The sequence below is a fragment of the Neopsephotus bourkii genome, unplaced genomic scaffold (genome assembly GCF_033783945.1).
Source record: "Neopsephotus bourkii isolate Nb327-2 ecotype Australia unplaced genomic scaffold, CSIRO-AGI_Nbou_v1 NB_1287, whole genome shotgun sequence".
NCBI classification, from domain to species: domain Eukaryota; kingdom Metazoa; phylum Chordata; class Aves; order Psittaciformes; family Psittacidae; genus Neopsephotus; species Neopsephotus bourkii.
The window spans coordinates 3,432,258-3,447,851 of NW_026901771.1; the positions used below are offsets into that span (position 1 = coordinate 3,432,258).

The window sequence follows — 15,594 nt, forward strand, 5'->3', positions numbered from 1 at the left end:
TGGGTAACTAGCACTTGGGCACCAAATGAGAGTAGCTATGGCTACTCCAGCTACTGATGCTGAGATCTCATTTGCTCCAGTTTCTGGCCCCATAGTCCCTACAACCCGGGTCTGATTGCAGTTGCTGACCCCAAATTCACTCATGCCAGTCTTGCCAGTTGCTGGCACCCCAACCTTACAGCACTTGCAGACATGGGATAGTGAGATTTCATGGGAAAATAGCTAAGAAAGGATTTAATAAGAGCATAGGACAAACTGGTGGTCAGGTACAGCGCTCAGTCAGGCAAGCACACTGACCAGCCTTGCTTTTCCCAAAACTGTCCCCTTTCTGTCTGTTCCCCACTTTCTGCCTCCCCAGCCCTTTTCCTCAAGTTTTGAATAGTCCCACAGACCCAGTCCAAATATCTCCAACCCTTATATTCCTCTTATTTCATCCTTCTTACTAGTTGCAAAGTCCAGGCTGGCCTTCTCCAAAGCTGTGCCTGTAGTTTTCTAACAGTCCATCAAATAGTGACTGGAGGTCTTTGGCATGATAACATATCCCTTGTCTCTCAGGTCTGGGTCTCCATGTGGCTTTGTTTGTGGCTGTATCAGTTCCTTCTGCATTGAAAAGGTCCTTGATTGAATGACCTTAATAAGGGAAATGTTTTCACCTTTCATACCCTTACATAACTCATCTTTATTTAATGGGAGAAGAGTCATGATGTTACCTTAAGTAACTGTCTACCTATGTATAGAATTTAGCCATTTCCCTGACTGAAAAGCTTTACAGATACCAGAGGGGGAAAAAACCCAGCAGATGTCTGTGAAAAGGGCTGTGATCTGTGTTACCTGCTTCATTCCCACTGATCTCCGGGCTTGCTGCTGTCTCAGGCAGTAGCAGTAGCTGCATCTCAGGCAGCCCTCATAAATCAGAGGGGCTGGGTACAGCTGGGCTTAGTTTCTGAGTACCACCAATTGGGCACTGTAGGTCCGGTTATGTTTAGTAAGAACTGTCATGATTCGTGGATTCACAAATAGTGCAGTTTACTGAAGGAGCAGAAACACAGATTTGGAATTGCTGTTGATGAATTCGCTAACTGCATTAGCACTGAAATACAGAGGCTAACCAACAGTTAATTGAGCTCATGTAGAAAAATAAACCAGTTGGCAATTGGTTTATTACCAGTTTACTGTGGAGTTTACTTCCACCTCAGTATCATCCAACACAGTTGTAGGTGTAGCACAAAGGTGTCCCTGGTGTGGGAGAAGAGAGGAGTGAGCCCACTGGCTTGTCTGAAACATGGGGTTGTTTCCTCATCTTCCATCATGGAGGAGTTAAAATACCCAGTTTATACATGTAGAGAAGTGGAGATGAGATTGTAGCCAAATTACTGACTGCCATCACAGGCAGTGTGCGGGCAGGTTACCCAGAGAGGTTGCAGAATCTTCATTTTTGCAGATACCCAAAATCTGTCTGGACATGATCTTAGGTGACTGGTTCTGGGTGGCTCTGTTTGAGCAGGGGAGTTGGACCAGGTGACTTCCAGAGGTCCCTTTCAACCATTCTCTGACTCTCTATGGAAAAGGTTCCGAGTGTTGGTTATGCCAGTGGAAGAAGGTTCGTGAAGGTACAAAGCCTATGAGGAGGAAGGCTGTTGATTTGTGGTGAGATGCTGTGGCCAGGGAATCAGCAATAATGGGTGTGCTTTAAGAAGAACCATGTGAAATGTGAGGGCACCATGTAGTTTATATAAGGAATAGTTTTCCAAGGCCTGCTAGGAGAACGTACCTTCTCAGATGCTGACACTTGACAAATTTGTCCCTGAAGCAGGTTGTAGGAGTAATCCTGCTCAAGTTGCAGGATGCTTCTCTTCTCTCTTAGTTTTGGTCATTTTTATTTTCATCCTCTTCTTCCCTAGTCTCTCTCTGTCATTAGCCCCATTTTTCTATGGTCCTGCTGTTGACCTCTTCCAAAAGCAGTGAAGAATGATACTGAGAGAGGAAAGGGAAACTTCACCTCCTACTAATTTACTGAGTTGTCCTGGTGCCAGGGCAGCAGAGGGATATTAAAGCAGGGAAGCGGCTGCTGTGTCCAAGCACAGACTGAACAGGAGGGGGCAGGGAGTCTCTGGTTACACTCTCCCTCTCTGTCTTTCCCTCACCAATAACCTTCTCTCTCAGGGTGCTCTTTGGGATTTTAGCTGAAGCCTTGCGTCCATTTCACTCCATGATTTTGCTGTGGAGAGCAGACGGGAAGACGTTCCTCTGAACAGGACGCTGTCCCTGCGGATATGACTGGGGATGCCTCTCCAACAAAAGCGTTTCGATACCAACAAACTCTGGTGAGTACAATACCTGTAGACAGAATGTTTCCTGCACGATGGCTGTTCCCTTCTCTACTTAAGTGGCTAAAAATCTTCTTTGCCTACAAATATCCTTCCTTGACTGCATTAGAAAGAAGCTGTGACAGTCCTGCCTGAGCACATACCCCAGTAGTGTCTTGCTCCAAGAGCAAATGAGGCCATATTCTCCTTTTCTCAGTATGGAAATTGTTCTTAATCCTCATGGGTGAAAAATGTGCATCACTGAATTCACCAGACAAGGTAAAAAATACTGGAGAGCTTCAGGGCTGAGTTTGCAGGGATGCCTACTCTAATAGAGCTGTATAGAAAAGTAACTGCTGGTTCTGAATGAGTTTCCTTTTTACATGTAACTCCAGATAAGGCACTGAAACCTTTCCCTGTCCTTCATTAGAGCTCCCAGAAGACATGGTTAGGATTCTGCTATGGTGGGTGTTAACAGGTGCTGTGAAAGTACCAGAACGTGTTGCTCTGGGGCATCTTTTGGGCATACCCCAGTGGGGCCTTGCACTGCTTTGGTTTATGGTTATTTGGATGTAGGCTATCACCCTCCTTTCTGGTACTTTAGGAGATTACTGCCAAGTAGGAGAACTAAGATATTTTGCATGTCATGAGTCCTCACACTTCTCCAAACAAACTGAGGTAAAAAAAAAAAGCCACGTCCTGTGGTCACTGAAGTGAGAATTAGCATCATGCACTGCAGGTTGCTTAGGGAACAGCATGAATGGAGTCCGAGCCTGTAAAGATGAATGGTGGTCTGTTTGTACCTGAGCATGTAAAGTTTTGGTAGCAGTGTTTGGAGATAAATAAGCCTCTTTTAGTCTGAGGAAGATATGAAATCTCATCTTTGAGCTACTGCAAAGAAAGATGGAGAGACTTCTTATAGAAGCTGGAACACCTAGTTTACAAAGGGGAATGTAGGGCTGCCTTTGGGAACAGAAAGCTGAGGTGAGGACCAAGAGAGTAGCTTTCAGTCCAGCATTTTCTGCTGCTGAGCCCTGCTGTTGTGTATGATGTACAGATGAATGAAGAATTGATTGATCTTTTGTGTGACCATATAGCCCTTTATGACCGAAAGCTCTATTTTGTATCCAGACTTACATAATGAATGTAGATTTCTTAGTGCTCCACATAGGCACATCCCAAGCTCAGCAGTGTTTTCTAAGGATACTTTATTACTTGTCAAGTATTAACATTGCTGAAGGAACCAATCATTACAGTGTGAAGGCTGGATTATGAGATATTTCATCTCTGTTTGCCTAGCTTTCTGTAGTACAATACAAAAAGGTAGCAGCATGAGTGTCAAGATCAAGTTGCACAACAGCAGATCATTGAGACTGGGCTCAATATAGGACATAATGGGGTTGCAGTGGCCTGTTTGCACAGTATACAAACAGGTAAGGTTTGTGGAGGGAGAGCAAGAGTTGGGTTCTGGATAAAAAAATTCAAACTCAGTTGGTTTCTGAGTTGATCAAATTGCATAAGGCACTGAACTGTAAGGAACAAAAACCTGAACAAAAGCTGTGGTAAAGAAGAGAGCATGAGATAGCGGCAGTAGTGAGTGTCCTGCTTGGGGAGAAGATCTGTATTTGTTCTGTAACTGTAACAAACTCACGAATCTCTCGAATTCTCAGGTTTAGATTCTATAGTTTAGAATCAGACTGGTTAGAATATTTAGACTAATGACAGTTTTTCCGAATGCTTGTGGGAAGACACAACTTATTAGGTCAAGTTATCCGTATTACTTGTGCTAAGGCGAGTCCTTGACTAACTATTTGTGCATTACTTACTAGGTATTCAGGAGAGAAAGGAAAATGATGTACTGCATGGTCCTCGTATTCATAAATTTGCCCCAAATATTTGCCATTGAGAGGTATTTATGGCTTCTGGACAGGACAGGGTTGTTTAATAAATGATAGCTGTTTGATCCCTTAAGTGTTTGCGTAAACCAAAACCAGTTCTTTAGCTGAATTCAAGGCACCTACATCCCTCATAAGCTTTATAATAAGGAGGCAACTATGCTACAACATATTTCGTTAAAGAGGTGAATATAAATATAGGAATTCTCTTGCGTTCTTAGGGATCAAAGGCAGAGTAGCAGCTAGTTACCAAGAACCACTAGTTGCTGGATCTAATCCAGGCATTGGTGCTAAGTAGATTCTGAATCATTCACCTTGATGAAGGATGAATTATTTCTCAAGAAAAATGAAGAATTTTAAAGATTAGATAGCAAGTGAACAAGCAACTGTAATTCTGGATGTACTTGCCTCAAGTGGATCCCAGACACTTTCAGGACTTGAGTGTCTTAGCAATTGATGCCTTAGAATGCTATCTTTAGGAGCATACTCATATCAAGTATCATCATTACCGCAGTCCACTCTCTGTAGTCAGTTGTGTTAGTTCTTTCTTGTGTACTGAGTGCACAATAGCAGAGAGCACTTCCAAACTAATGCTACATAATAAGGTTTCATACATTAAGCAATCACTGCTCTCCAGAAATGCAGGTCTGTTAGTAAAAGAGAGATGCTGGGTCATCACTTGGCTTCCAAGACTGTAGGAATGACTTCTATTTAGATCTATTGCAGTGCCTCAATGCAGAACCTAAGTCACTTACGAAGCCCTTGTGCCTTGGGATGAGGAGAGCTGGTAGCCTGAGTAGTTGCTGGTCAGACTTCGAGGTCACAAATAATTTACATAAGGGTGCTGAAGAGTCAGCTGACCATTTCTTGCCCTTTGATTCCTTCTATGTTTGAAGTATCTCTGTTTATTTATGTAACACGGCTACTCCATTCACTTTTTCTCTTCCTGGCTCAGTCTTTTGCATTGCCCTCCCATATTCTCTTTAGCCATTTCTTTCCCAGGTGTTCATTGCCTCTTAGTCTTTTACCATTCTCTTGTTACCCTCACATACCTTTTTCTCACTCTTGTCTTCTGCTGTGTCTTCCCAGTTTGTTTCTCTGCTGTTCCTGCTCTCAGTATCTATGAAGCCAAGTGTTCGGTTTCACAGCTGTGTTTTTCTCTGTGCCTTCCTCACATCACTGCCATTGGATTCTGTTCTAAAAATATCCCATGTGACCCTTTCCCTGTGCTGTCCCAAGGCAGTGAGGGGATTCTCCACAGCTTCCCTCTCCTCTTTTTCTTCTTGAAGATGTTGTCAATGTAATGTTAGAAGGGAGGAGAGACCTGGAAAACTGAGGTCATGAGAAAGATCACTTGTGCATCAATCCTATTGCTGATTCCAAAGCTGGGGAGAACAGGCAGATGAATACAGGGCCAAGCTCTACAGGGCAAGTTGAAGGCTGCTGATAATGACAACAGGAAAAACAGAGGAGAAAAGAAGAGGTTCATTCCCATCTTCCCTGAAGTCAGACTGGAATTTAATATCTACTGAAGCAAAACGCTTCCTGTTCACTTATACCCACCTTGCCATCTATTTCCCTTGTTTTGACATCTACTGACTCAGTTCTATAGGTATATTTGAAGATCTGCATTGATTTCTCTTCCCACTTCCCATTGGTGGGATCACAGAACTAAGCAGAAATCAGTGACAGGGTCTTGTCCTGGCTGCATGTTCAAATGCTTGGGGAATTGAAAGTCATTCCCCTCTAATGTACACATAGTAGTGTTCCTCTTCTGTAACCATCAGCCAGTCACTGGGCAAATGGACCTCTTGCTTTTGTGCTGAGGGATGGCATAAGGGGGAATCCCACATTTGTTTGAAATCTAGCAGGGTAGCTGCAAGCTATAAGCTTTTTTACATGGACAAAGTTCATAATTGTTTCAACAGCCGATTCTTGCATGCTAATTTGGCAGTATATCAGGTTAAATTACTTCAGACAAGTTGGGAGGCGGAGAGTTGGGGCCGGGGTGGAAATGCTGTGTACCAGCATTCCTGGTACTTCAGAAAGTTAGACCTGTTGCTAGTAAAATAGTCAACAGCAGCAGAGGGGCAACTGGAATACAGAGATTTACTGCCCAGGCTGTACAGCAGGTGGCATACAAAGTACAGTGCATGAGAATTAGTGTGTCAATACAGAAGCGTACAGCAAATACAAGTCCTCAACGTAAAGCTGCTACTGTTGTGAATCTCCACAAAAATCACAGCAAAGAATCTGGCAGTAAAGACTTCATAAAAATAACTTATTGTGTTTATGATTGCTTTAGTGAAGTACTACAAAGTTGCTGCTAAAGTTGCTGCAGTTAGTATTCACAGAACAGCTTCCACATACCTGCATGGTACAATGGTAACTGTTAACTCACTTTGTTGACACAGGAGGACAGACTTAGTCTGGAGACTACCTTATCAGAAGCTGCTTATTTAAAATGTTTTAATTTACTATTAAGTGACTTAGAATGACTTGGGGAACCAGATCTAATTGCTGGCTGTTTGCACGGCAAGGCAAATACTGGATCTAATACCAAAACCTCTTCGTTAATTATCTAGATGATGGAACTGAGTAAATTTGCAGATAATACAAAACTGGGGTGAGCTGTTGGTACACCAAAGGATTGCACTGCCATTCAGAGGGACCTAGGCAGGATGGAGGAAAGGGCAGAGAAGAAGGTTATGAAATTCAACAAAGGGAAATACAGAGTCCTATGCCTGAGGAGGAAGAATCCAGTACAGTACATGCTGGTGACTGACTGTCTGGAAAGCAGCTTGGCTTAAAAGGGTCTAGAGGACCTGAGGGACACCAAGTTGAACATGAGCTATCAGTGTGCCCTTGCTGCCAAGAAGGCTAATGGCATCTTGGGCTGCATTAGGAGTGATGCCAGAGGTTGTAGTAGGTGATCCTTTCATCCACTTAGCTGTGGCGATGCCATATTTGGAGTCCTGTGTCTAATTCTGAGCTCCCCACTTCAAAAGACATGGAGCTACTGGAGAGAGTTCGGCAAAGGACCACAAAGATGATGAAGAGACTGGCGCATCTCGCATATGAGGAAAGACTGAGACCTGGGACTCTTTAGCCTGGAGAAGAGAGGGCTCAAGGGGATCTTGTTATCTGATGCGACACTGAAGACAATGAACCCAGATTCTTCTCAGTGTTGCCCAGTAACAGGACAAAATGGAATGGGCATAAATTGAAATACAGTATGACAATGAGGAAAAAGAGGTTTTGCTGTGATTGAGCAATGGCACAGGTTGCCTGGAGAGGTTGCAGAACTTGCATCCTTGGAGATCAGGTTGCCCGAAGAAATGGTAAATGCCCCATCCCTGACAGAGTTCAAGGCCAGGTTGGAGAGACCCTTGGGCGACATGGTCTAGTGTGAGATGTCCCTGCCCATGGCAGGGGGTTGGAATTGGGTGATCTTAAGGTCCTTTCCAACCCAAACCATTCTGTGATCTAAGTTCTGAAAAGTTTTGACTTTAATAGAACAAGATGCATATTATCTGACCAAACCCCTGTCTACATCCCAAGACAGAGCAAACTGAACCTTCTCAGTTCATTTTCTCTGTATCACTCATGATTTTATTCATGTTCGGCCCTTGTTGCCCTTTCCAGCCTGGGAGGTTCAAGTCTTCTTAGCTATTCCTCATGCAGAAGCTATTCCATGATTTTGACTATGCTCTGAAACTCTTCCAGTTCTACTGTATTCTTTCTGAGATTAGGGAAAACAGAAATGCAGATATCACTCAAGATGCGTGTTGCCTTTAATTTGGACTTGTTTTCCTCATTTTAAACCCATGGTTCTAGAAGAATCTTGAGGGAGTCATTACCATGACCATTTTGTTTATCCCCAAGACCTTATTCTTGAACAGTAAAAGTCAGCTTAAATAGTAACAGTTGGACGATTCTTGTGTGTGCAAAGCTAGAACATCTGTTCCTCCTCACAGTCATCACTTTGCATTTATTGTGACTGTTTCATCTGTCATTTTACTGCTCAGGCATCCTGTTAAGGCCCTTATACAGTCAGCCTTTGTTTTCACTCCTCAGAATAAGTTATCGACAAACTGTGAGCCCTTTTCCAGGCGAGAAAGGTGTTTGATATTGAACCGCTTGGCATCAAGTTTATTAGCAGCGGTAGAGAACAAGGCACTGAGCGTATACTGCTTTTACTCCAGTTCCATATAGGAATAGGGCATGTTGGAAATCTCATTTCCACTAATTGGAAATCCGTAATGCTCCAGCCCCATAGGGCAGAAGAACTGCAGGTTCACTTAAAGATTCCCAGGAATGGTAAAGGCAAGTGCAAGATCAAGCACAGCACAGCTGTGCAGCATTATAGTGGCAGAAGAAACAGCTAGTGTGGTGTAGGAACTTCATTCCACATGGAAATCTTTCTGTGGGGAAGATAAGGAAGGGCTAAGTAAAGTTCTCCTCTTCTGTAAGCACGTGTTTTAGTGCTTTATGTGAATGTGTACATTGTAGCTGAGATGATCTATTGACCATCACATGTAACAGCTTCTTTCTTACTTAGATGCTGCTACTGTGACCCATGGTGAACTCATTCAGAGCATGGCACGGAGCAGTTAACCACATAAGGATATGAATGCTTTTCTATCAGTTTACCTTCACAATGCTAAGGGCAGACAGAGCTGGTGCAAGGAAGGGAATGTGAGTGTCCTTTCTGGATGCTGCTCACAGTTTTGAGGCAGCTGTGAAGGTTCAGGCCAACACTGAACAATCTTGATCTACTGTGTGTTCTCTGTTCTTTAACCCAGCTCCTGCTGTACCTTTCAGAAGCAGTCTGAGCTGCTTTTATTCCATGACCCCGAAAGAGTTCCTTTTTGGTTTCTGTTGTTCTCTTTTTAACTGCACTCGTACCAAAAGATAAAAGACCCTGTCTGGAAATGAGGAATAAGGGAGACCAAGAAATTTAAGGTCTGAGACATCACTGGCTTTTGATTAAGCGGGTGCAGAATGTGACAGGCAGCCTCTTCTGTGCAGGACTTGGGTAGCGTGGGCTATTCCAGTCTGACTAGTAGTCCTTCACTGTAAACCCATAGAAAGAGTATCTGCAAGAAGTAGTCTATACTTTTCAATTTCCATTCAGAGAGAATTCATGTATTCAGCTGGTAGTAAGAGATTATCCAAATATCGCTTCCTTATTGTTTCTTAATGTGCTGTTTCTTCCAGTCTTGTTTGGTTTATATTCTACTCAGCCATCCAATTTCTAATAGTTTATAGAACCTGAGAACCTTATAGCAAGTACATAGTATAATGTTAGTGTAATGTATTAACAAAACACCTGAGGATACTCTGGCACACCTATTATAAAGGGTGACTTTGCTCAGGAGGGAGAGACCAGCTGCAGGAATCAGGCTTCTGATGGCGAACGTTAAGGAGGTTATCGGTACACTGTCAGGTTGAAGACTTAGGAGAAAATAACAGGTGCAATTTTCTGCATTTACCAAACTATAAAGTGTATTTTCTTTATAGTATATAAAGCATATAAAAAGAATACAAACAAGCATACCTTCTTCATTTCTAGGAAGGATAGGGAAGTTACAGAAATCATGTATTTTCAAGTGCAGGGCAGATCAAAGTCTTTGAACAGTTGAACAGAGGAAGCAAGAATGGTTCAATTTAAATAGAATACCAAACCAGAACCAAAGTAGGGGTATTCTTACTTGTATGCAAATGCTAGGGTTATGAAAAATAACATGTAGGACCAGTCTCTTGTTGTAACAGAAGATACACCAGGCATTTTAAAATCTTTGTGGTAGACAATCAATGGGAAATTGTAATACCAGCGTAAAAAATCTGCTTGAAGATAAGATAAAGCATACTCGTGATGGAGTAGTACTATGTGCTAATGAGAATCTGGATCAAACTAATGAACTTGGCATCCAAACATGTTGACATTTCAGACCTAAGTAAGAATGGTATAGCGTTGGATCTGTGTCACCAGCCTCTGAACCCAGACTGCAAAACTCGTATGTTGATTGAGACCAGGGAGCCAGCTAGGGCAAGAAACAACAGTAACAAAAAACTGCCATGACCCCCATATAGGCTTGTCACTGCGTGTGAAGTGGATGCAATTGGTGATTGTGGAATAGTCAGCTAGGAAGTGCACAAAATGTTATGAGTAGATACTGTGCTAAACAGTTTCACAACTCAGTTAAAACCAGTACTTCTTAGTGACCATGGTGTGCTTGGAGTCGATATTCCTGTGGAAGCAACAAGGATCAAAAGAATCCACTAGAATAGATGAAAGAGAAACCCATATAAAATGAAGAAGCTTTTTAATCAATTAAGAGACATGACCAAAAAAATGAAACATTTCCAGAAGATCTGGGTTACTGAAGAACACCATAGTGGTATCTGAAGAGAACAGGTCCAAATAGCCCTCACTCCTTCTTTCATCTGCTTCAGATCCTTAAAATGATCCTTAAAATCCTGGCTGTTCCCTGCCAGGATTCAGATTATATGTTTCCTAGAACCCCCTTTTTCTTCAGGTTGTAAAAGAAACGTGTGGTATGATCAGTCTCCCAAAGAAGCTGCATGAATGACCAGGGGAAAAAAACAAACCCAAACCAGAACAGGCTAGGACAAGTAAACTTCCAAATCCTACAGCTTATCCTACTTCTCCAAACACTTACTGTAGAAAGATGGATCACAAGACAGTCAAACACCCACCCAGCTCCAAAACCAGTACAGTTGCTCTGTTGCAGCATCCTTCTGCTGGCAGCTGTCTCTGTGTCTAGCCATGGCAAGATAGCCAGGCACATACCATTTCCCAAGGTCTTTGGTCCTGTCTTTTCACAGGTCCTACTATGCCCATGTTAAAATAACCAGTAGGCCAGCAAGAAGTGACAGCAGCCCTCACAGAGTGGGTTGTTGTATGGAAGGGACAACAGTTCAGTGTCATAGGCTGCCAGTGAGATGTTCCAGTGCAAGTTGCAGATTCTGTTTAGTCAGGAGTTGCTCAGCCTGTTCTCTTGCACTTGGATGTAGGTGAAAGGAGCATTCCTGTCTGGTTGAAGGTGGTACCAGTCTCCTTTAGGGAGAGCTGACCAATGATACCTGCCTGCCATTTCCAGTGCAGCTCTAGGAGCAGGGCAGACACTCCTGTGGGCTGATACTGCTGAGGAAGGCATCCTGATAAAAATGACATTGCAGACCTGGTGTCAGAACACAGATATTAAATGCATTAATGCACTTCCAAGCAGATCTGAATGTGCAGCAGCTAGTTTAGTACGATTATGTTCTCTAGCATTCAAGACTATAGGTCAAGAGAGGACAGGGTTGTAATGATCAGTGTGACAAAACTCAGTATGAAATTGTATAGATGCCTTGAAGTACAGCTGAATTGCCAAGGTGAAAGTCTCCTGCAGCTAACACAATGGAGAACCCTCCTGCGATGAGAATACTCCTTAACTCCATCTCATGGGCTTTAATGACAGGATTTCAAGCTGTTTCACTTGGAGAGAGAGAGAGAAAGGGGTGAGGGATCTTCTGGCCAGCAGTGGTGGTGCCAGTGATACCACCAGCATCGCTGCTCAGGTTCAGAACTTGCTGTATTCTAGCAAGTTCTGTAGCCAGAGCTGTAGTCCCTGTGTTACAGGGAAGCACTCTGCTCCTGGGATCCCTTTCCCTTCTTGAATAGGGCAGTGAAGAAGAGGTTGTAATCTGCCATAGCGGTGTTCAAGGCCAGGTTGGACAGAGCCTTGGGTGACATAGTTTAGTGCAAGGTGTCTCTGCCCATGGCTGGGGGGTCAGAACAAGATGATCTTAAGGTCCTTTCCAACCCTAACTAGTCTATGATTCTATGGCAAGGTCAGCTGCATCTTGTCCCCAGAGGAACGAGTCTTCAGCTGATGTCACAGCTTGTCCCTGCATGATTGGTCTGAGGAGCCTGCAGGCTTGTGTGAGCCTGTGGTCCTTGTAGTGCCCAAAAGTCTGTGGAGTGGGACATTTCTGTTCTTTTTCTGCTGTGTAAAGGTTCCTAGCCCACAAGGACCATCTCTGCTTTTGTTCTTGTTTTCTGATTGATCCCTATCAAATCATGCCACAGACATAACATAACTACTCGTGGATCAGAATATGGCACTGATATCAATAGGAAAAAATTGAGTTACGCTCCAGACCAAGGGCAGCAAATACTGTCTGTGATTTCTGCTTACTCTGAACACCAAGTAATGCACTTGAGCAAGACTGTGAGCAATGTTATTAAACATACAAGCATGACATTCAAAAATCAGTAATTTCCCATAAGCAACCTGAGTTAGCAGTTTCTAGAACTTCTTTCAGTTCTCAAGTTAAATGAATGTTTGAATAGTTCACATCATTTAACCTCTGCACCTTCTTTTTATTAGCCCATTATCCTTCCACCACTCCTAACTTCGGTCAATGGCTTCTAATGTTGATATTTCAGCACTCCCTGGATTCCTGTTCCAGGTATAATGTATTTAGATGGCATGGACATTAAATGTCAGCCTTGGGACATAATGCCATTTGTGGGGCACCTCCTGCGCTTACTTCTGCTGGCTGATCTGGGCTTGTAATACCTGTCTCTGTGACAATCTGGTAATTATTGCACCCTCATGGCACCTTTTTTCCTTTGTGACAGTCAAAATAGGCTCTTGTGGATTAAGTATACAGAAGCTTTAGTGTAAAGAGTTCCACAGAGAAAAGACTTTCTGTAGCCTTCATACCAAAATGACCCAGTAATTCAACCTGGATGCACTTGCTTGATGAAGTTCTTCCCTTCCCCCAGCACTTTCCTACAAGTCAAAGCAGGGGGCTGATAAAAGAGGGAGGGAGTCCAATAAATGCCATGCTGACTCTCGCTATCATCATCCCTGTGTCAGCAACCAGTGATAACAGGAAAGGTTATCATCACAGGGGAATTGGTTTGCCCTCATTTGTGATGGATTTATCATTCAGGTGCCAAGAGAACTACTATCTTCCCTCTATTCACCTTCTCATGTTACTACCAGGGTTTGTTTTATGGGAAGCAGGCAAGATCCCTTGTGTAGGAGGGTTAGGGGGTTTTGTGTGGGTATCTGCATTTGGATGTGGGAATGAGAGGAAAAATAGGAAGCTTAATCAAAACTGTACAAAATTTACTAGTTTAACTTTGGTAATAAATCAGGAATTTAAAAATGGTAGTAATAACATATCTGTGCTATAACTTTTATATTGGTATTATTTTTCTCAGCTGAGACAAATGGAGAGGGCAAACTAGTACAGTCAGCAGCTAGTACTTGGCAGTGATGGAGTTCATATAAGTAGTTTATAGCATTTGCTCTAAAAATAGGAAAAGTCTGAAATGTAAGCAAGACCCAAATGTTACCAACCAAAGGTTTGTGTTTGCTTATGTCTCATTTGTCCCTTATCTCTACAGATGTCATGTATTTTGTCATGCACTAGAATGGTGAATTTCATTTCTCAGTCTTCTCCTTGGGAGAAGTGTCTGGGTAGAAAGATAAGAGGTAGAGATTGTTTGATGAGAAGGACCCATGGTCCTTAGCTGCAGATGTCCTTTGAGCTAGGTCCTTAGAGTGTACGCATGTGCCACTGTTTCACCTGTATAGTTATCAGTCTGCCATTTGGAGCACTGGATGAGGTGTATTATGTTGTGGAAAGTACAGCTGAGGGTGCAGGGGTTTTGTGGGTTGTCTTCCTCATGAAGATAGTAAAGGCTGCTGGTTTTGAGTAGCATCTAGAGCCATGTGGTGAACGTTGGCCTTGTGTGCCCCTTCACGCTTTTATTGATGAGCTGAGTGAGGCTGGGGCCAGTTCTTGAAAAAGCCAAACTTTCAGGGTCATCTCCTCATTATTTTCCATGGAAATTTCACACCAGTATCATACAAAACAGTGGAGTTTGATTAGCTGGCAGTAGGGGGTTCTTTTTGAAACTGAAGTAATGGTGATGTGCTGTTCTTCTGCATCTGGAAGAACAAGAGCTAGAAGAGTGCACCTTTGGCTAAAGGTTCCCATTAGTTTTCTCCAGTATGTGTGATCATGAGTGTTCACCTCCAGTAAACATAACAGTAACTGAAGATGTAGTTCTGTGTGACAGCTTTGATGTTTGCTGGGGCTTACTGTGGTTGGTTTTTAGGTTTTCTGTACATGATGTACACTTATATTCTATGTGTTTTTATGTGTTTTCTGTGCTGTATTGTGTATGCTATGCACAATTTTTTATGTAAGCCATAATGACACTGGTCTTCCAAAGGCATCTCAATAAACTGGGAGCCTTTATGAGGGAAATGCCTTTATAAGGGAATAAAAGCCTTTAGGAGGGAAACCTAAGAGGATATCAGAATGCTGTTCTCTGATTTCCTAGACACAGTCACATAGAAACTCTTCTTTAAAGTGGTTCATTACAAGTTTTGCCCTACTGATGTGCCACAGTCTTCCTCCAGGAAACATTGCTTATTGGCAGCAGGGTGAGTGCTGGTGAGAATGAAACAGACTTTGAGGCAGCACTGATACTGCTTTTGTGAATACTCAGGGCTTGCCTGGCCTGCCACCATGTGTGTATTGAACATAGCAGCAATATTCATATAGATATTATTTCTAATGGCTATCCATATAGATATTGTTAGCAGAAACATTGGAGGAGTTAGGGAAGTGATTTATGGAGGAAATCAAGTGTGTATTCCTCTCGGAGCCTTTCTTTCTACCCCATTCTGAAGGACCATGCATGCTGAGGGAGACTCCAGGAGAAACGTTTCACAGGGGTCTGCAAAATGAAATAGCAAGACTGCTGTTCTGGACACCAGAGAAGGGTGTTTTGCCTCTCTCTCGCCCCCATGCTGCCTCCAAATCTCTTATCCTGCAGTGTGAGAAGCTTGGAAACCATTATTCTAGAGAGGTGATAGTGTACAAGAGGAGGAAGAAGGAGTTAATAGCAGCTCTTTAGTGATTCTGAGGCATGCAGGGACTTCTTGTACACAGTTTCTAGGATCTTGAACTCAAAGCTCACTGTAGATTAGTAGGCATCAGAAGACGTATAGTAACAGGCAGCACACTGACAGTACTGGGAGCTATCCCTAGACGATGTTTTGGAACATGCTTTTCATTCCTGTCACTGGTTGGTAGGTCACTGGTGTTGGCTGAGCTCATTGCTTTTTTTGCCTGGCCAAGAAACACGTGCCATAGTGGAGAGGAGAAGCTGCTGAATGCTTTAGCCTGTGGAAAAGTGAGCATCAAGAAGAATACATTTCTCTATATACCCAGGACTGAATATGCACAGGGAAGTTTGATAACATTCTCCAAATGTGTAAAGTATTCCCCATAAGGGCACATGGAAAAGGCTGAGTTTAAGCTGTAATGCCCAACAGTTTACAGGGATGCCT

The 15,594-nt window shown here is 43.0% G+C and overlaps 1 protein-coding gene across 1 annotated transcript in view; it reads left to right on the top strand.

The window, feature by feature from the left end:
- The first annotated feature begins 2,241 nt into the window (after window positions 1-2,241).
- The window catches only part of CLCN1 (chloride voltage-gated channel 1), a 52,472-nt gene continuing 39,119 nt past the window's right edge, over window positions 2,242-15,594 (top strand). Inside the window, exon 1 of the mRNA XM_061365433.1 lies at window positions 2,242-2,324. Coding sequence (XP_061221417.1) covers window positions 2,274-2,324 — 51 coding nt within the window. The 5' untranslated portion in view covers window positions 2,242-2,273. The remainder of the gene's footprint in view (window positions 2,325-15,594) is intronic.